Consider the following 22,849-nt stretch of genomic DNA (forward strand, 5'->3'; position numbering starts at 1 on the left):
CTGTTGAAAACAATTGTGCTGCTCCTTAATATTTTTGTGGACGCCTTTACTGCCACTTTTGATAAATTTAATGAATCTTTCCTTAATAAAAGTATACATTTCTTCAACAAAAAATGGGAAAAAATAAGAAAAGAAAAAAACAGACTGACCCCAACATTTTGAATACTTTTGTGTTTGTGTGAGTGTGTGTGTATTTTTGTATTTTTTTTATTTTATGTATATGTGTGTGCGTTTATCAGACATGAAAACCAATACATATTAGCTACCCATTTACCATCACTATCTATTCTGACAGCTAAAGGTCACTGTAATATCTGCAGAGGCTCAAAACCACAACAAGACTGACCTAGGCGAATAAAATCTATTGTGAAATATCTCAAATATTACACAACAGGTTAAAACTGGAGGTATTTTAATGTCTGGTTTTTCAGTGACATTTTGTTTTACCCCAAGCCCAGGTTATCTGACCCTGGTGTGAAGACATCCTGCCTTCACTGTTGTCTTTAAAGTGGTGTGATGTAATCGTAAAAGATTTGGGTCAGCAGCTGAAAAATCTGAACCTTGCAAAGGATGACTCATAAGCTATCACTTCTGCAAGGTACGTAAACCCAGACTCATTCTTTGATTATTGACATTTTGGAATTCTAACAGCGCAACTTGGGGGAAAACAATCCTTGTTTATAGGAAAATCAAGGACGGACACACATTTCAGCAGAAGAGCACAAATACACATGTACACGCAACAGGATGGGCCTCTCTCCATCAGTTTACAACCCACCCTGTGTGTCAGAGGGTCTAGCCGGTCTGGAGAACAGATGTCAAGTCTCCTTCCATCTCCTTTGCTACCAACGCAGCAATGTGCTGCTCCAAGAAAACATCTGTCTAAGCATTGACCATCAGCAAAGGGGCCCCATGAATTAGCTCGTCCACCCTTTGAAACTCACAAGACTGTGTGCCACTCAGTTCTGAGCCCTGCCAGATTCCTCTCCCTTTTACTTCTTGCCCAACAGCACTAAATTAGATCATTTTGAAATGTTACTGAGATGTGAAGTGTACAAAACTTTAGCTCTGCATACCACCTTTTCATCGATGCAGATTTGTTCACTTAATCAGAAGGTACAGTCCAAACAAACAGCTTTCAAAGTTCAAGTATTCTTGAAAAAGCACAGACCCCTTTGAACCACGCAATACACAAGTTCAGGACGAGAGCTACAACATTTGTTGCACTTTTTTGATGTGGGCTCTCAGATGACCCATGGAGAACAAAGAAATGCAAATCATGACGCACCTCGTCCCCTCTGTCCTCACATTCCTGAAAGTGTGAAATTTGGAGGAGGTAAAGAGAGCCTTAGAATCTACAATAAGTTCATTAGCACTGTAATCACTCAAACAAAGGCAAAGCCAATAGGACTTTACAAACTCTGACCCATTACCCATTACTTTTAATTAGTGTTTTAAATTGAATAAATCACTCAAGTATTTAGTAGAAATGATGTAGAGTTGAGCAGGTTTTGAGTTAGAGGTCTAATTGCAAAATGCATGTTTTATCTAGTGGCATTTATTCATGCTAATATTAAAGAGTTTGCTCAAAACTGCCTTAAAACTTTATTTTTATATTAAACTTGTTATCAGTTGAATGGATTTTCAAAATATTCACAGTAAATCGACAAAGGACAGATAAAGACATTTAGTACGTGTTCAGCTGATGAGTGCACTATAGTGTAATGGGACATGAAGGGTTAAATCTGTGGGGAGGGGAGGTGACGGCTAACCAAAAGAAGAGGGGGATATAAAAACACCAAAGGCTTCGTGGGCACGAGTTTGGATGTGTTTGTGCTGGACTAAAGACACACAACGACGGAAGGGAACACACACGGACACACACTAGTCTTGAGCTGTGGTGTCGTGTGTTATTTGACAGCACGCTTTTACGCAGAAGGTGTGTGTGGATACTCTGCGCAAGAGCGGCTCATACACCCTCCTGAGGACAGAGCTCAGATGAGTTAGTCAGAGGAGGAACTTTGGATCTTCATCACACTGAAGATGGGCTTATAGTGAACTACACGTATTCCTTGAAGACACAGTGGCATTTGGAGAGGATGACAGCACTTTGCGCAATGCACCGGAGCGCAACAATGTACCCGAAGTTTTATATTAGACGTGAAGGACAGACCACGAGGATTTGAAGTGGTTTGAACTGGAGACTTTGTTGTTTTGTTTTGTTTTATTTATTTTTTAAACATAAAAAGAATGCTGCAGGTTCTCAAAATAGTTTTCTTGTGCCGATGTACCTGATTTACCTGCGCACAAGTAAAACTCCAGTATTTCCTCAATAAAGAAGTTAAAAAAAAATTATCTCAACATATATGCTTATCTACTTTTGCATTTTATACTGATGCTCAATGGAATGGTACAAAGCTTTGGAGTTTGTGAGACTTACTTTATTGCTTTTTAAAGGTAGTTCAAGTTATTTTTGGACATCGGGATTATACCATTTTTAAAATCAGGAGCAGTTTCAGACGTGGAGTGATTGGGCTTTTTTTAGATAATTTCTTGCCAGTAACTCTTTTTTCCCGTGAGTATTGCTCTTCTGGACCCCGAGGTGGCTCCGCAGTGGTGTGGCGGCTCCTCGTCCGCGGCGGATCCGGAGATCGGAGTGTCTGCAGCGGCAGGAGGCGGCAGCGTAAGCCTGGCAGCAGCGGCGGCGGCAGCGGCGCAGGGTCCTAAGAGTGCTCGAGTGAAGAGGATGGTGCGGCTGGCGGCGGAGCTGCTGTTGCTGTTGGGACTCCTTCTCCTGACGTTACACATCACGGTGTTGCGGAGCAGCCCGCTGCAGCACGGAAATGACACTGTGAGCTCGGAGCAGGTGGCGGAGGTGAGTTTTATGAAAACACGTCCAGATCATTTTATTTATTTTTTGTATTATTATTTTTTTTTTTTCAAAAATCAAAGAAGTTTTATTTTTGCTCAAAGAAAATTTATTGTAAGACCATTAAGATGTTTTTCATCATCACAATTATATATTTGTTAAATTTTATTCCCCTTATAATTAGAATTTGAGGGGGAAGTTTCAAGAAAAAATATATGGCGAATGAAAACACTCAAAGGAAATAAAATATTTTCATATATTTCAATTGATTGTGGATTGACATGACTTTATCTTGACTTTTTATTTTTTATTTATTTATTGTTTATGTACATAACAGTAAATAAAAAATACTTATGTTTCACCATCTTTGCATTGCACTGATCGGTTGATCCACTGATAGATAGATAGATAGATAGATAGATAGATAGATAGATAGATAGATAGATAGATAGATAGATAGACAGACAGACAGACAGACAGACAGACAGACAGACAGATAGATAGATAGATAGATAGATAGATAGATAGATAGATAGATAGATAGATAGATAGATAGATAGATAGATAGATAGATAGATAGATAGATAGATAGATAGACAGACAGATAGACAGATAGACAGACATGAATAGAATATGCATACACATTGTAATGGTAAAACAACCATAACATCATTATTTGTAATGTTGCACAGATTTATGCACTGTTTTGTATCTAATCAAGTAGTTTGGACTTAGCATTCAAACTGAGCTGGGGTTCAGCCAGGGTCAGAGATGTTCTCTTTCTCTCTAGACTAGCTGCAGGCTATCATTTATCACCACTGGTTCATCAGTGTCACTCAAGTATCCTATTAATATGTTCTTGCTTCAAACCATGCATTTACCAAGATAAAAAAAGAAAGAAAGAAAGAAAGAAAGAAAGGGGGAAAGACAAATATAGACTCTATGTGTTCAACACATCGGTGCACAACATTTAAATAAGGCAGGGTGACTTTCAGAGCTACAGAATACATTCTCAGTTTAGTCCTTTAGTGCTGTTAGCCGAGATTAGACCTGCCTTTAATGAGTCTGTGCTGGTTTCAGTTAAAAGTGTTCTGCCATCTGTTTATGGAGCAAGTGCAATGCTCCCAGAGACTGGACCAAGGGGTCAAGAAGGGTTTTAGATCAACAGGGCTTTGTTGGGTGCATTAAAAACCCTGTGGCTGGCTTTTTGATGTATTTTTAGCATGACACAGAGATGCCTTTGTCAGTCTGCAAACGTTGGCACAACACCATGATAAATGTGTGTTTATCCATTACGGTGGCTCTCTTGTAGCGGAACAGCAGCAGCAATGGGATTCAGCTGAACAGTTAAATGATATCTCATTTATTATGTAGTTCTCCAACAGCTGTTTGGATTTTCAGAAGCTGAAAGCTAAAAAGTTTGAATTTGAACAGTCTGTTACTGGTTTAACTGCATTCAGTGGCTGCTAAAGGAAGTGAATGAATCCCGAGTGAGTCTTTACAGTTTAGCCCTGGAGGTCAAGTCTGTGGTTTTTGTACGTAGAGTCTTGGGACAGAACTCACTTTTCTGGGAACACGTTTATGACATACACGGCTGTTGGAAATACATCTGGAATGTACATAGAATGTGTCAAACATCACCAGGTTTGAGGAGAGTTGGGGGCAGCAGGGAGGGTTGTAGGTAGAAGAGCCTGGTGATGGCCAGTTAAGCCTCACTGGCAGTTTCTGATCTTGAAGAACTTAATGCACAGATGCAGTAAGAGAACCACCAGCCCTTGCAATCCTTTAAACATAAACATTGATTATTACCTTTCTCTCTCTCTCTCTCTCTTTTATATTTTATTCTATAGGATTCACAATGTCATGAAAACTGGGTTAAGTAATTGTCCAGACTACAAGAAGTTGTGTATTTCCTCAGAAAATGTCAGAAAAACAAATATTTTACTTCTTGATATAGGTGTTTCATTGAAAGGCCTTTTGCACTTTGTGTTTAGCATTCGTTTCCTGTCCAGTCTCCTGGTAAGACCCCCTGAGAGGCTTCTAATTGAATTGCTGTCATGCTCCTTAAGCAAAGGGAATAAAGAGGAAGCAGGAGGTGGAAGTAGTCAGAAATGTGAAAGGGGCGTCTGTATGTCACCCTTGTGTCTGTTTTCCTAGTTAGAAACCCATATGGTTTGAAAAATGGTGTGTGTAATGTCTTTGTAAGTTTTTGTAGGAACTGTAATGGGTATCTAACAGTTGTTCATGGCCTCATGTACATCAAATTAACCTCGTAATAACCAGATATATCTTGGATTTTCTAGGATTTTTCATATTTTTTCAGTTGGACAGAAGTCTTATTTAAAGCCGTGTTCAACTTGCACAGTTCAAAAGCCTGGATATAACAGGAAGATTGATTGACAGTCGATTAGGTGTTCCATTGCTGTTGTTATGCCAAGTTTACTCGGACGTGATTTTTAAAAAGTTTTTTAATGTTTATTTGCTGTCAAGCATGATGATATTACATCAATAAACCTGACTATCTTAGAACCAGCCCTTAAAGGGATAGTTCACCCAAAAAAGAACATTTTATGTTTATCTGCTCACCCCCAAGGCATCCAAGATGTAAGTGACTTTGTTCTTTAGTAAAACACAAACTGAGATTTTTAACTCAATCCGTTGAAGTCTGTCAGTTGTATAATGTAAGTGGATAGTAGGGCTGTGCAAAAATATTTCATATGCATCTCGTCAGTAAAACCGCTCCTGTGATTATAAGTATATAGCCAGCACATGCTTTCAGATGAAGCAGCATTAGTTGGAAATGCACTTATTAGTCTGCAATCCACAATAAAGCAAGAAGAAGAAGAAGATGCCTCATGCGCAAGGTGAAGAAGACGACGCGAATGCGCTCAGGACAGTTCAGACATTGCGGTGAAAATCAGAGCTAAAAAGACGATATAAATACTGTTCAGTTTCTTGCACAGACTGATCGTTTTGTGTCTTTGCACATCAATGTATCGTCAGGAGCTGCAGGGTTTAATTTGGGTTTTGTTTGTGTATGTTTTATTCCCCTGAAAGCCGTGATTCCTATCCACTTCAATTATACAACTGACAGACTGCAGTGGTTTGAGTTAAAAATCTCAGTTTGTGCTTTACTGAAGAAACAAAGTCACCTACATCTTGGATGCCCTGGGGGTAAGCAGATAAACAACAAATTTAAATTTTTGGGCAACTATCACCTTAAATGCATTACTTTTTCAAAATAGCTTTGCCGAAACATTTTGGAAAATGTTTGTTCCCTTTACCTGAAGCGAAATGCATTCTACTCTACAGCTTTACACAGCACTCAGTCAGTCAAACAAAATGGCTTGAATAAAAAAAAGGGAGGAGCGGGAGACAAAAGATTGATGATGCCCTTTGATCTTATTGTCCAGCTCAGTATGCATGATTACAAGCTACTTATAGCTGTCCAGTTGTGGAGTAATATCCCCCTCTTCGTGTATGTGACAGCGAACACATGCCTTGGCAGTCTTAAAGGAAAACAATTACAACCCTCTTTGTCAGGGAAAAGCATATTTTTTTGTCAGCCAATGGGGTGCACAACAATTTTACCATATGGGCTCCGTTTTATATCTATTTCAAGAGTACAGTAGTACAGTATCTATTTCAAGAACAGTGCGGGACTGCAACCAGAACTCCTCTCTTGAGGGAAGACAGAAGCCAGACTTTAACATCCCTTCAAAATAACCAAAGAACCTTTTTTATTTCATAAAACAGACAGTAGTTATGTTTTCAGACTGCTGAGAGAGGTGGCTGCACATATGAAACATAACAGTGGTCATGGGGTCAATCTTGTCTGTTTTTAATCCATTTATTCGGCCAATTGTAAAGAATAGTTCACCTAATAATTAAAAGTCTGTCATGATTTACTGTTGTTTTGTAATATATATACATATGCATGCACAGTTGTAATTAGTTACTGTAATTTAACTACATTTCCCTTGAAAAAGTAAAGTAATGTATTACTCTTACTTTTTCTGTATTTTAATTACAGTTACTTCTTATATAATTGAACTTAATACCGAGTATAGACTGTAAAACATTTATATACATCACAAAAGTGGATTTAACATAGAAATGTAAAGTCTAACCTTAAAATACATGCTTTTTATTTACCCTTCTCACTTTAAATACTTTAGTGCATTAGTAAGAATATTGGTAACACTTTAGTGTCCAATTCTCAATATTAAATTGTTGGTTATTAGCATTAATATTACTGGGATAGTGCCTGTTTATTATTACTTAAAAAACATATTAATGTTCTGCAAGACCTTATTCTAAAAAAAAAAGTATATTGAAGCAAAAGCCATAGATAATAGTTAGTTCATCTAAAGTGTGACCCGAATAATTTATATAGTTATGTATTATTTAATTGAATGAATTAAAAGAACTGTTTCATGTCTATCATTAACTGGTCAAGGTTGATAATTAAATAATTTTAGGAGAGAGTAATTTGTACAGTAATCTTATTACACTGTTGAAGATGTAATTAGTAACTTGTAATTAATTACTTTTTACTTACTCAACACTGTATATCTGTGGCAGGCGCCACAAATAAATCAGTGTATGGGAAACACAATGAAACTTACCTGCTTGAACTCTCATTTGATCTGGGTGTCTGTCTTTAAAGTGTTTTGGTAGTTTGGTGTGTTTTGTCCTTTTGATGTCACCACGTCTTAGTGCTTTTATGAAGAGAGCGCATCTGCGCACCTCTCGGATAGGGCATCAAGAACTGCATTGACTGGGTACTCGGTACCACCGGTACTTAAAAAAACCTGGTACCGTAACATTTTACATTTTGTAGTACCGAATTGGTACAGGATTACCGGGTCTTTTGACAACACTACAAGACAGTTATTTCAAAAACATAAAAAAGATTATAATAAAACAATGAATTTAACATTTATTCAATCCCTTTAAAGTGACCTGGACAGATTTAGTTTAGTTAACTAATTCATGAGGCTTTTTTGTGAATTGTCCCTCAGCAGGCTTTAAATGATGGGCTATTGTCATGGTGCTCTCTCAAGATTCACAGAAAGTGTCTGGGGTGTATGTTTATATTATGGGGTGATAAGGAGCAATGTAGCACCTGTGGGTAATTAGGCCATTTGAGGTGAGATTGAGTGAGTGGAGCTGCTAATGTCTCTAATCTCTCTGAGTGTAAACAAACAGTTCTGGGGTGAGCTGGATGAAACCAGTATACGTTTCCATTGTTCTCCGACTTTAAGGTCTCTTTCTTGAACATATGGCTGGTTAAAGGGGTGTTAAAGACGTCTAGGTTGCAATCACACCTTTCAGGTGGAAAGAAAAATATGCTGATGATGTTTGGGTCAGCTTTTTTAAGGCATTTCTGATCATAGTCGAATAAGTTTATATCATGAAGTCACAGTTTTTCCTGTTTATTAACTTTCTAAACACAACCGCAGCACAATCTCACATGGAGAAACCAGATTAGAACATTGTAGATTGTTTGTGAGGTTACCAGCACCAACCAGGTTGCCACAATGGTCTACAAGGTCAAAACTCAGCTTATAGACAATCTTTTCAATCATCTAGAGCAACTAATGATCATTGAAGACTAGCTAGGGAGCACCATTCCATTCTATCACCCATTGGGCACTCCTGCTTGAGACTTAAATTGTGTAAATAGACCCTAAGCCACTTTTAACCACTCCCATCTGTACATTGTTTTTTCTTGGTGGGAAGTTACACAGTGTAAATATACTTCTACACTGAGTCTAACATCAATTGTAGATTGTCTCCCAAGGTCTGGGTGGAAACAAGCTGATTGAGATACATTTTTGAATCTGTGACAACAGAGTCAAGAATTGTATACAGAGGGATGATTCACTCTGAGTGGTTTGTTTTATCATTCTTCAGAATGATTCAAGTCCTTGAATATCTGTAAGGATACTGGTGGGTCATGAAAAATGGGTCACAGGTCTGTGACTATGCTAAACTATACTAAATGCAAACAATAAAATGCAACTTGCAAATGTAGTTAGTGTGTTAAAAAGACTTAAAGGGATACTCCACCCCAAAATGAAAATGTTGTCATTAATCACTTACACCCATGTTGTAAAAGCTTCGTTCATCTTCGGAACACATTTTAAGGGACAGTCGTGGCCTAACGGGTAGAGTGTTGGACTTGCAATCCAAGGATTGCAAGTTCGAGTCTCGGGCTGGCAGGAATTGTAGGTGGGGGGAGTGAATGTACAGTGCTCTCTCCACCTTCAATACCACGACTGAGGTGCCCTTGAGCAAGGCACCGAACCCCCAACTGCTCCCCGGGCGCCGCAGCATAAATGGCTGCCCACTGCTCCGGGTGTGTGTGTTCACAGTGTGTGTGTGTTCACTGCTGTGTGTGTGTGCATTTTGGATGGGTTAAAAGCAGAGCACAAATTCCGAGTATGGGTCACCATACTTGGCTGTATGTCACTTTCACTTCACTTAAGAGACTTTGGATAAAACCGGGAGGCTTGTGACTGTCCCATAGACTGCCAAGTAAATTACACTGTCAAGGTCAAGAAAAGTATGAAAGACATAATCAGAATAGTCCATCTGCCATCAGTGGTTCAACCGTAACATTATCAAGTGACGAGAATACTTTTTATACTCAAAGAAACAATTTTTACGACTTTATTCAACAATTCGCCTCCTTTGTGTCTCTCCTCATCACCGTAGCGGCATTTTGGAGAACATCCAATGAATGCAAGCAGCTTACGCTCTTCTGTGATGTGGAGAGAGACAGAGGATTGTTGGACAAATTGTTGAATAAAGTCATTATTTTTGTTTCTTCGAGTACAAAAAGTGTCTTATCGCTTCATAACATTGCGGTTGAACCACTGATGGCAGATGGACTATTCTGACGATGTTTTAAATCTTAAAACTTTTCTTGACCTTGACAGTGTGATATACTTGGCAGTCTATGGGACAGTCACAAGCTTGCAGAAATATCCAAAATATCTTAAATTGTGAACAGCATGGGGGTAAGTGAATAATTACATAATTTTCCTTTTGAAGTGGAGTAACCCTTTAAAAACAGACTTTTAATAGGTACTGAGAACCACTAGTCTAATATTTTCCATGGTTTATTGTTTTGTGCAGAATAATGTCAATGCAGAAAGCAGCTCCTCCGTTCAGTTGGGGCTGGGTGACAGAAAGTCCAGAGTGCCTCATATTTCAGCGTCTCAGCCCTGGGTTCAAAGTCACGGGACAGGGGGCAGCCTGCAGAGAGATGGACCTGGAGCTTTTCTGCTGGACCTGCAGAACTTCCCTGATCTTTCTAAAGCTGATATAAATGGGCAAAACCCCAACATTCAGGTAGGAAGATGCTCAGAACCAATGTGTTTGTCTTTACAGTTACCAAATCACTTGTTATGCTCATTAGTGTCACATATAATATAATATGTAATACGCACACGTTTTTTCTTAACACAAATAAACATTGTGTAGTCAGTGTGTATTTTGTCTTGTTCAAAATACAGTAAAAACTGTAATATTATGAAATATTAGTGCACTTTAAAATATGTTATTCTATTTTCATATATTTTAAAATGTGATCTATTTCTGTGATGGCAAAGTTAAAACAATTACTCTTGTCTTAAGTGTCATAAGATCATTCAGAAATAATTCTAATATGCTGATTTTCTCAAGAAACATTTCTTATTAGCAATGTTGAAAACATTTGCTGCGTAATATTTTTATGCAAACTGTGATACATTGCTATTTAAGTATTTAAGTATTCAATCCTTTTATTCGGCAAAGATGCATTTACCAAAAAATGACAGTGAATACATATAAATGTTGTTCTTTTGTTCTTTTAATTCATCAAAAAAAAAAAAATCACAAAATATTAAGCAGCACAACTGCAATGTTTTCAACATTGATAATTGAGCACAACTGATAAAAATCGATCACCAAATAATCATATTAGTATGATTTCTGAAGGATCATGTGACACTGCAGACTGGAGTATTGGCTGCTGAAAATTCAGAATAACCGCCACAGGAATAAGTTACATTTGATAGATTTTTTTCCTACCCAATTGGCAAAGGAATTTTTTCTGTTTATTAATAACTAATAAACTAATAAAGAAGTAAATTATTAGAAGTAAAGCATATATATATTTTATATATAAAATAAATGTATCTATTTTTCAAGTATGTTTAGATTTTTGAATAAGACAACAGTGATTAATACATTTTCTTTTTTTGCGTGTTTTGCGGTGCATAAACACAAAGACTTTTAAAGGAGACATGGCTGACCAAGCACAAAGTAAAATCTTGGCAAACAGAAAGTGGCAAAAAGCTTTGATGCACATCAGCACTTCTTTTCAAGAAGGGAGCCTTTTGGTCCCCCCACTTTCTCTCTCTCTCTATTTTTATACATACACACACACACACAATCTCTAACATTTGCTTAGTCTTAGTCTTAGTAACCACACACACCTGTACAGCACCGGCCGCCAACTAATCCACCACGGGTTCCATCAGAAGGAAAAACACGTGAATTTTGACCAAGAATGGCAGAAAGGATAAAGTGTATCGATGTCTTAAGATGGCAGTGAATGTGTGTGTGTGAGGCTCGGGGGTGTGTGTGGGCATGGGTATCTTTGATCCAAATCATCATCTGGCTTTCATGGTCTTAAGGAGGTTGAGAGGCCCTTTGAACTTGATGTTTAGGTGGAGAGAGCGAGAGAAAGAGAGGCTAGAGAGGGGAAGCCTACCCTTTGCCCCAATCTGAGAGGCATATGTGTTACTGGTGGGGTGGGGGTGTCACTGCAGAATGGCAGCGTCTCAGAATGAGACATGGAGCATGAGCATGAGCATGAGCATGACCATGACCTAAGCCAAAGTTCATCTGGACCTCCACAAGATCACACTACCCCTTACTGTTTGATGTTCCACAAAAACCCTCTCTCAGTACAACAGCTCTGTATGATTATTCTCAACATGTGCAAGTAAACAAATTAGATTCGCAACAAAAGGGACCTATGTAGACTGCAGTGTTTAATTTGTTTTATAGCACAGCATGAAATTACTGTTTTGAAATGTTTCTTACAAAAGGAAATTGTTGGAGGCATGATGGTATCAAATGATACTACCATAGTACTATCATACACCATGTTTGATATTCATACTTTTGACATTCTACTTACAGTAATTAACTTTGCAACTATATGTCAACTAGCAGTCATTATTGTATTAGTAGACACTTTTTTGGTATGTCCACAACATACAACATACTGACTATGAGAACATTTGCAAGTATATGTCAACTTATTCCTCTAACCGTAAACCTAAGTCTACTCTGAGAGTTAGTAGACATGTAGTTGCAAATTAATGAGAATTAGTTGACATGTAGTTGCAAAATAAGTTATAGCTAGTAGAATGTCTCAAGTGGACTATCAAAATAAAGTGTAACCATAAATAAATAAATATGAATATATATCTTATTTGATATATATATAAATTATATAATTTGAAATACTTATTTGTTTTAAAATAATTTGAATTTGTATATGAACACTTGAATAGTAGTGTGCGTTTGAAATAAAAGAATGCATAAATTATAAATTTACTTAAAAATTATATTTATTTTAGTGTAAAATGATGGGAAATATTATCAAACATATCAAAAATATAGTAAAAAAAAGTATTAATATTTTGAAATATTTTTGCAATATAAAATATCTTTCTCTATATTAATATATATTAAAAAAGCTGTATTTTTACCAGCCATTACTATAGTTTTCAATGTCATGTGATCCTTCAGAAATCATTCTCTAATATGCCGATTTTGTGCTTAAGAGTTATTGTTATCAATGTTGAAAACAGTTGTGCTGCTTAATATTTTCAGGATTCTTTGATGAACAGAAAGTTCAAAAGAAAAGAAAATATTTTTTGTGACATTACGAATATCTTTACTATTACTTTTGATCAATTTATTGGTCCTTGCTGATTAAAAGAATGCATTTATCTAAAAAAATAAACCTTTATGATCCCTTTTTAGGGTTATTTAAGTATCTTATGAATATAAAAATTTTATTATAGGTTTATATTTCATGTATTAAATCCCTAACCTCGAGGATGAGCAATAATAAGCGATGTTTGCCTCAGTAAACTCTACTAATGATAGTATCCTTTAAAATCATTAGGTTACCATAGAAGTGGTGGACAGCCTGGAAGGTTCTGAGCCAGAGAAGGGACTACGCAAAGAAAACAAGCCTGGCTGGGCAGCTACTAACTGGAGAAACTGGTGGCAGCGTTCGTCTTCCTCGTCCTCATCCTCTGTATCCACCCCGAAGGGTCCTGATGAACAGGATTACCCCTACGAGAGCAACACAGAGGACAGCAACTTCCTCAAACCACTCGGAGACTGGGAGCGAAGAGGGTCTGCTGGCACAGGAAGCAGATCGCAGACCGAATATGGTATATAAGCTAATGAGCATGAGTTACAGTTACGGAGTTATTGTTTTATTGAAGGGATCTGCAAAGCATAAATATGGCTCCACCGTGAGGTGATGAAATCTGTAACTTGCTCATCAGATGATATACACTGTCACTATAACAAGGACAGTGCTTCTTACGGAGTCTGTGATTGTACACTGAACAAAATTATAAACGCAACAATTTTTTTTATGAGCTGAACTCAAAGTTCTAAAACTTTTTCCATGTACACAAAAGGCCTATTTCTCTCAAATATTGTTCACAAATCTGTCTAAATCTGTGCTAGTGAGCACTTCTCCTATGCCGAGGTAATCCATCCACCTCACAGGTGTAGCATATCAAGATGCTGATTAGACAGCCAGCTTATTGCACGGGTGTGCCTTAGGCTGGCCAAAATAAAAGGTCACTCTAAAATGTGCAGTTGTACTATATTTGGGGGACCGGGGGATGGGGGTGTCTGAAAACCAGTCAGTATCTGGTGTAACCACCATTTGCCTTACGCAGTGCAACACATCTCCTTCACATAGAGTTGATCAGGTTGTTGATTGTGGCCTGTGGAATGTTGGTCCACTCCTCTTCAATGGCTGTGTGAAGTTGCTGGATATTGGCTGGAACTGGAACACACTGTTGTATATGCCATTCAAGAGCATCCCAAACATGCTCAATGGGTGACATGTCCGGTGAGTATGCTGGCCATGCAAGAACTGGGATGTTTTCAGTTTCCAGGAATTTTGTACAGATCCTTGCAACATGGGGCCATGCATTATCATGCTGCAACATGAGGTGATGGTCGTGGATGAATGGCACAACAATGGGCCTCAGGATCTCGTCACGGTATCTCTGTGCATTCAAAATGCCATCAATAAAATGCATCTGTGTTTATTGTCTATAACCCCACTGCCCCCATGGGCCACTCGATCCACCACATTGACATCAGCAAACAGCTCACCCACACGATGCAATACACGCTGTCTGCCATCTGCCCTGAACAGTGAAAACTGGGATTCATCCATTAAGAGAACACCTCTTGCCAGATGCCATCAAATGTGACCATTTGTCCAGTCAATTCGGTTACGACGAACTGCAGTCAGGTCGAGACCCCGATGAGGATGTCGAGCATGCAGATGAGCTTCCCTGAGACCATTTCTGACAGTTTGTGCAGAAATTCTTTGGTTATGCAAACCGATTGTTGCAGCAGCTGTCCAGGTGAAGTTGTGAAGCAGCTGTCCAGAGGTGAAGATACTGGATGTGGAGGTTCTGGGCTGGTGCAGTTACACGTGGTCTACGGTTGTGAGGCCGGTTGGATGTAGTGCCAAATTCTCTGAAACGCTTTTGGAGATTGCTTATGGCAGAGAAATGAACGTTCAATTCATGGGCAACAGCTCTGGTGGACATTCCTGCAGTCAGTAAGCCAACTGCACGCTCCCTCAAAACTAGCGACATCTGTGGCATTGTGCTGTGTGATAAAACTGCACATTTTAGAGTTGCCTAGGCACATCTGTACAATAATCATGCTGTCTAATCAGCATCTTGATATGCTACACCTGTGAGGTGGATGGATTATCTTGACAAAGGAGAAGTGCTCACTAACACAAATTTAGATAGATTTGTGAACAATTTTTGAGAGAAATAAGAATTTTGTGTACATAGAAAAAGCCTTAGAATTTTGAGTTCAGATCATGAAAAATGGGGGCAAAAACAAAAGTGTTGCATTCATAATTTTGTTCAGTGTACATTGCTTCTTGCAGGAGAGAGATTCCTGTGTGGCAGAGTCTGTCTCCATGACAGAAAACACTCCTGAACATCAAAGCAGGAGAGAGAGAATCCAGAGCATCTGTTCCTCTGGTCTAATAGCTCTCTCTCTGTCTCTTTTGGTAAAGTAGAGTTAAATGAGTGAATGTGTGTTGCTGTCAGAGACTGCACTTCCTGTCAAATGCATTCTTACCCTGTCACCACTTGCCTAAACCCTTTTACTCTAGAGGAACTCTCTTTGATCAATGTGTTAAGGTAATACCAAATCGAAGTTGAAAATTCTCCATATAATTTTCCTCATGATTAACACGCGGACTGTTGTGGCCATGACTCATTCCTGAGGGTTTGCCATATCTGCTTTTGATTGGCTTATTCATTTCCATTAGCGGTGTGTGGGGAGCTGTGGCTCATGTGGGTTCAGACATGTTGTTGCCTGTGAGTTGGCCCGCACTCGACTGTGACCATGCAGCTTGACAGCGCTAAAAGTAATGTTGTCTTTTTAAGACCAGAGGTCTTTGTTTTTCTCTCATCAGGGGCAGAGGATAAGGATTGTGGTTGCTTGCTTGGTTTGTGTGTGTGCGTGTGTGTCTGTGTGCGTATACACTACCAGAAAATTATGTAATGACCAAAAGAAATGTTAAACAAATCAAAACTTCCTTATAATTTAGCAAAGTATCCACCCTTAGTTTGGCTGCTTTTCTTTCATTATCTGATTGAACTGAGAAAGAAAGAAAGAAAGAAAGAAAGAAAGAAAGAAAGAAAGAAAGAAATTTTTTTATTTTAAGAAATATAACAATTATAAGAAATATTAAAAACTATTTATTATAAATTATTACATTATTAAAAATTTTTTAAATCAACTTTATTATTATTGATTAAAATAATCTAATAAATTAGTGTTGCATATGAAAATATACACATCATTTCTTTACAAAACTGACATTGACAATATATAATTTATAATAATAATTTTTGTAAACACAATTTGTAAAGAATTTTCATAGTTTATATTTTAGAGCACATACTTATTAGATTGATGATAATAATAATAATTTTGTAAAGAATTTCATAGCCACAATTTACATATTTTAGAGCAGAATCTTTTTAATTATTATTAGATTAATAATAATAATCATCATCATCATCATAGTCCTTTAAATAATTTTCCTAGCCACAATTTATACATTTTAGAGCATAAACTTATTAGATTAATAATAATAATAAATAATTTTACAAAGAATTTCCTAGCCACAATATATACATTTTTGAGTATAAACTTTTTTTATTATTAGATTAATGATGATAATAATAATCATCATCATCATTCTGTAAAGAATTTTGCTAGCTGCAATTGATACATTTTAGAGTTTAAACTTATTAGATTAATAATACAAATAACTATAATAATAATAATAATAACAAAATAATAATGTTAAACAAATACACTGTTATTATTAAAATTTCAGCCTTGATTTACTTAGTTTAATTTAGAAATTATCTGCATTTCTAAACAGAAAATCTTAGGTTGGTTTCATGTTAATCTAGCAAGAGGAGATGTTTCCAGCAAACCAACTGTAAACGCCCATCGTAAGGATATAACACTGTATTGAAGGCCATAAAATTATGTGAATGTCAGAAAACGACATTCTAGAATTTCTAGAATACTCCACCTCAGCTGCTGTTTTGCCCCTCATCACTGAATCAGAAATGTAAGAGTCGTACTTGTATGCGGTTTCAAAAACAGTTGGAAGTTGGCTTAAGTATGCTGACTTTGCTCATTCATTCACCCACTCCCATGTGTATGAGCCAATTAGAGAAGTATGCTAATGGTATAGGCCAGCGGGCCGACTTGAGTGCCTCAGGTATTTGAAACATACGGTCTGAATCAGGATCTGCTCAGTCGGACAGAAAGCATGTCATAGCACTCAAGTGCCAGTGAATGTGTGAAATAAATATATATATTTTTCACTCTATTATAGACTACATAGATGGTGATGGTGACTGGAGTGGTTGGTCGCCATGCAGCGTATCCTGTGGAAATGGCAACCAGAAGCGGACCAGGTCATGCGGCTACGCCTGCACAGCCACAGAGTCACGGACATGTGACATGCCCAGCTGTCCAGGTAAGAAAGCCTTTCCTTGGATCATCCTTTGGAGGCCATACAAGCAAACTTCTGTATGCTTCCAAAAAAAACATATTTGAAATGAATGGCACTGAGTAAACCACTTTTCTTATGTACAGGAATTGAAGATGCTTTCAGGACAGCAGCAACAGAAGTCAGTCTTCTCGCCGGCACTGAAGACTTTAATGCAACAGAACTCTTTGGAGTTGGCAAGTTATTTATAATTTAACACCACCTGGTTGACTGGTAACTAAAAAGCGAGCAAAACAACTTCTTAACTCTATAATGGTACTCTTTTTACTCTATATTGGGCCATATTCAGGCAGAGAAACAGGAATACAGATTAGCTTTCTAATACACCAATAAAACCGTACTAGCTTAATATTGTAAATGTAGTAAAACATATATTGGTAAATGTTTCTTACATACCACAACACCACCACTACTATTTCAACTAATGTAGTCTGATTCCTGAACAAATGAGTCTTAAGAGTCAGTTCTTCTAGTGAATCAAAAGCAAACAGCACAACTAGTTCACTAATTAATTCATGAATCTGACCTCACTAGTTGTATTGTATGGTTTTGACTTATAAGATAGCATCATTCACGAATCAGAGTAATATCATGTGCTGTCTTAAAGGGTAAGTTCACCGATAAATTAAAATTATGTCATTAATAACTCACCCTCATGTCATTCCAAACCCGTAAGACCTCCGTTTATCTTCGGAACACAGTTTAAGATATTTTAGATTTAGTCCGAGAGCTTTCTGTCCCTCCATTGAAAATGTATGTATAGTATACTGCCCATGTCCAGAAAGGCAATAAAAACATCATCAAAGTAGTCCATGTGACATCAGAGGGTAAGTTAGAATTTTTTGAAGCATCGAAAATACATTTTGGTTCAAAAATAACAAAAACTATGACTTTATTCTTGTGTATACTTGTGACTTACTGTGTTATGTTAAATTTAAGAAGACTATTTTATTTTATTATATTTATTTTCATCTTTTTAATATTCAGTTAATTACTGTAGTTTTTCCAAAATATTTCAGTCACTTTATTTTAAGGTCCAATTCTCGCTATGTATGACTTTTGCCTCAAACTCCTAATTACTGCTAAGTAAGGTAGTTGTTACGTTTAGGTGTTGGTTTAGGATTAGGGATGTAGAATATGGTCATGCAGAATATGTGCTTTATAAGTACTAATAAACAGCTAATATGATGATAATAGGTATGCTAATAAGCGACTAGTTAACAGTGAGAAATGTTTCCTATACTGAAGTGTTACCAATATTTCCCTATCAAAAATTTAAATTCCTTTTAACAGTCAATCACATATTGAAAAATTGTGTTATTCTGATTGTGATGTGGGTTACTCCTCCCCAGATACAGACAGCTGCGAGCGTTGGATGAACTGCAAGAGCGAGTTCCTCAAGAAATACATGAGCAAAGTGGCCAGCGACCTACCTAGCTGTCCCTGCTCATACCCAACCGAGGTGGCCTACAGCACCGCAGATGTCCATGATGCCACCACAAGGCGCAACTTCCGCTGGAAGGACGCCAGCGGACCAAAGGAGAAGCTGGAGATCTACAAACCCACCGCTCGCTATTGCATTCGTTCCATGCTCACACTGGAATCCACCACACTGGCAGCCCAGCACTGCTGCTACGACGACAGCATGAAGCTCATCACCCGTGGCAAAGGGGCCGGAGCGCCCAACCTCATCAGCACCGAGTTCTCCGCCGACCTGCACTACAAAGTGGACATCCTACCATGGATCATCTGCAAGGGCGACTGGAGTCGCTACAACCAGGCTCGACCTCCCAATAATGGACAGAAATGTGCAGAGAACCCTCAGGATGAGGACTACTATAAACAGTTTGAGGAGGCCAGAGAGTTCTAAGCTGAGATGATGCTATGAACTCGTTTTGAAAACTGGCTGTGTGTTTGAACAGGACTTGCTATGAGGAACAGACGGCACAGCCAACAACAAGCACAGAACATCTTCATATGGTTTCCCTCAGAACCTTGGGTTGGAGCGTTTTCATGGAAAGAATAATACCAAGTTACTCATAATGGTTCTCTTTGTATTGTTTATCTGTATTACTTGGGCTAACAGATTTTTTATAAGGAGTAAAAGGGAAAACTAAAGGGATGTCATATCAGGAATCACCCACCAATGATCAGCTGACAGCGAGAGTTTCATGTGTTTTTGCATGCTTGCATTATGGCCAACATGCAGTTGGAAACCCTCACCTCAGGATTCTTGGACAGATATAAGAATATCGGATACAAATTCAGGTTCCTGTGTAAACATGCATATATTTGACAGAATTCCTATATTATGTCCTGTTGTATCACTTTTCCTTTTTGATAAAAACAAAACTGTTCTGCATAATCTTTGCAAAGTATTTATTGAGTCATAGTTATGTGTCGATGGTAGGGGTTTGTGCATATACATGTATGGACACATTTTGAGTGCTAAATAAATAGTCCATGGCACATTAAATGTCTATTGAGTGAGTGTGTTAAAGTCACAGGAGATGATTCCATAGCATCTGCTGAGGTCAAAGAGACTTTCACCTTGTATCACAGTCAAATAAGATCCGTCCTCAGATATGAAACACTTTAAGCCATTCCACAAGACTCCTATTAGCTCTATCCAGAAATGGGCCTAAGCTCCGCTTTTGATGTCTGATGCAAAAAACTTTTCCCTCCCTTTAAATTGGGCTCGAATTCTTTCTTTCTTTTCTTGCAAGCTTGCTCATATTCTTAAATTCCCTAGTAATTTTTTGAATATGATCATGCAATCACATGAATAGAAGGCCGCAATCTTAAAGCCAAAGCTGAAACCTCAGAACATCCCGTCAGATGTTTGTATCAATGATCATTTCACTGTTTTTTAAAACATCCTTCTGAAATCATTCTAATATGCTGATTTGATGCTCAAGAAACATTTCAAATTATTATCAGTGGTGAAAACAATTATGGCAAATAATTTATTTGTAGAATATTTGCTACATTTATTCCAAGATTGAGAAATATAAAGCTCAAAATTAAAATTATATATACATTTTAAATACAAACATGCAAGGGAGTGTGTATTTTTACAAAAATTAAATAATGCAAAAAAAAAATTAATATAAGAAAATGCAGAATTATATATTAAATGATATGGATATAATATAATTAATATATACATAAACACACATTTATGAATAAAACAATGCATCTGGCACAAAACATCACTGACTTTTGTAGTTTTTAGCATACTTACTGATGCTTTCAAAAGTAATTTTTGCAAATCCAGCAATAGCTCAGTTGTGTTATTATATAAACCAGCTAAATAACTTTTTAATATTATCTAAACCACCAAACTCAAAGAGAGACTGCCACCTCCCTACATTTGGTGTCTGGCAGTTGTGGTTGAATTTTGATGCATGTTCACAGTAAGTCAAATAATTGTACATAAAAGCCCTAACACATCAAACTTGATCACAGAACCCACAGTGACAGAGAGCATCAGAAGATGCCTTCAGCAAGACACTGATCAAGCAGGTTTAGAGTACATCTGCTGTTAGTATCAAGTGAATTCTCATGGTCTTCTCCCAACTCACCTTCATAAAAGCACTTTGGAGTGAAGGCTAAGCTTACAGCATGGAGTGGGATAAGCAGCAGTGATCTTTATTGAATCAGACCGTCTGCTTCAGAGGCCCCTCAACATCAAAGCCAACAGCCTGCTTTATTTTAAAACATCAGGCCTGTGTTAGAGCGGTGGCAGATCCTGCCCCATACCAACTCTATCTCTCACTCTCACACACACTCCACATGTCCTTCCAGAAGTTACACCATTTCTATTTACGGACTTCCTAACGACAGTGGATAATAACAGACTTCTGCCTTCACAGGTGCTGTGAACACTGGATGGTGTTTCAGTACTGGGACTTAATACTAAGCTTACAAATAAATTTGAGGTGTTATTTTAAACCCTTAATGACAAAAGACAATGATATTACCATATAACACCAGGCATTACTGTTGTTTATTCGACTTTGGTGTCCAACAGTAGTGGTTAGATCATTTTGCAACTGTAAAGAATATGTATATATATTCCTTATATATATATATATATATATATATATATATATATATATATATATATATATATATATATATATATATATATAATTAATAAAGAAATCTAGTATATAAAAGGAATAGTATACATATATTGTATATATATATATACAATGTGTTCTCAAGAACTGATCCTAAAATACTTATTTCTAAGGTATCAAATACAATCTACTCAACTTTACTGTTCTATTTTCCCAGCATGCACAAAGGCATGAATCATTAATGAAGTTGCATAAATGTATAGTTCAGTCCACCTTCCCTAGCTCCACCTGTATAGCTCTTCTATGGGTTATTTTATATGCTATTTGTGCAGTAATAGTATGTCTTGAATACTCACACCACCATATATCTCCATATGCATTAGCAGTAGCAAGTTCCTGTACTTGCTTGCAACAGCAGCAATAATCTGCAACTACAGCAATAACCATATCCATATCACCATCACCACGCTAAAATCTTTTGTCATGTAAAATCTGAGTTGTCATGATTGAAATAAAGTTAGAGCTGATATTTATTACGTTCAAAACCTTTGTCATATCTGGAGTTCATTTTCATTCCAAATGCTCCAAAAAGTTGTAAAAATATCTGATTTTTAAATTTACCATTACATTTTTACAAATATTTTATGTTTTACATAGATTTTTTTTTCATGCGTCTGTGTCATTTTTAAAAGCTTGAAGCCTACAGTAATGGTTAGGTCATTCTAAAATTGCAGAAAAGAAAAAAAAAACACTCAGGCCCAAAACATTTTGCAATGATGCAGAACCACTATTTGGCTTTTATAAAAGAACTCCAACAGTGCAGTTGACCACCCTATTTTCGTGTTATTCTCTTCAACCGAGGCTGTTTTTAGAGCAAATCCATTTCGCTTTTGCACTCTTTCTCTCAGCGTTGGCACTTTATGGGTGGTGTAGCACATTTCAGGAAGTGTCTGGCCCGCAATGCCGCAAGGGCCGCGGCTGCTTGGTGGGCTTAATTAGATGGCAGCTCGTGGTGCGTGGAACCTGGAATAGCTGACCTGGACTGCCAGGACTAGCTCGAATGCCTATGCTCATAGGGAGAGTGCTACAGTCAGTGGTGTATTACCATGGCCCGATGCCTGACCTAAAGACGGCTTGTTGGCACAGGGTGCACAGAAGCTGGAGGAGGGGTCCGGGGAATGAGGGGCATGCAGCTGAACAAACAGGTCAAGTAGCTGACAAACACCTCAAAGGACTTTGGGGCTTAGATTAACCCTTGCGAGAGGTTTGTCCATATAAGAACTGCTGAAACGCATACATGACCTTATGACCTTAGCCGTGACCTCAGTCTTTCACCTCACAAGTGTGCAGCCTTGCAGACAACAGGATAGGAATATGGGGGAAGAAGGTATATTTTGCAAGTTGTTTTTTTTTTATGCTAAATTGAAACCTTTAAAATTAGACCTGAGCTGTCAGTTAAGATTATGTAAACACATTTAACCAGATACATCAATATTT

General features: G+C 37.5%; 1 protein-coding gene across 2 annotated transcripts; it reads left to right on the forward strand.

The window, feature by feature from the left end:
* The first annotated feature begins 479 nt into the window (after positions 1–479).
* ism1 (isthmin 1) lies at positions 480–19,747 on the forward strand. 2 transcript variants are annotated; one of them, XM_059565962.1, is made up of 7 exons: positions 480–598; positions 685–2,875; positions 10,016–10,231; positions 13,068–13,341; positions 17,091–17,234; positions 17,354–17,443; positions 18,620–19,747. In XM_059565962.1, the coding sequence occupies exons 2-7, from the start codon at positions 2,747–2,749 to the stop codon at positions 19,135–19,137; spliced, it is 1,371 nt and encodes a 456-aa protein (XP_059421945.1). In that variant the 5' UTR covers positions 480–598; positions 685–2,746; the 3' UTR covers positions 19,138–19,747. The 2 variants fall into 2 exon arrangements, with proteins under 2 accessions (XP_059421945.1, XP_059421944.1); XM_059565961.1 differs by having other exon boundaries at positions 543–2,875.
* The last annotated feature ends 3,102 nt before the right edge of the window (positions 19,748–22,849 follow it).

The sequence above is a fragment of the Carassius carassius genome, chromosome 14, assembly GCF_963082965.1.
Source record: "Carassius carassius chromosome 14, fCarCar2.1, whole genome shotgun sequence".
NCBI lineage: Eukaryota > Metazoa > Chordata > Actinopteri > Cypriniformes > Cyprinidae > Carassius > Carassius carassius.

Excerpts from the sequence above, each read along its gene's own strand:
- ism1 (XM_059565962.1), top strand. The coding sequence starts at position 2,747 with ATGGTGCGGCTGGCGGCGGAGCTGCTGTTGCTGTTGGGACTCCTTCTC. Across the intron at positions 2,876-10,015 it reads GCTCGGAGCAGGTGGCGGAG|AATAATGTCAATGCAGAAAG; the intron begins GTGAGTTTTATG and ends TGTTTTGTGCAG. Across the intron at positions 13,342-17,090 it reads CAGATCGCAGACCGAATATG|ACTACATAGATGGTGATGGT; the intron begins GTATATAAGCTA and ends ACTCTATTATAG.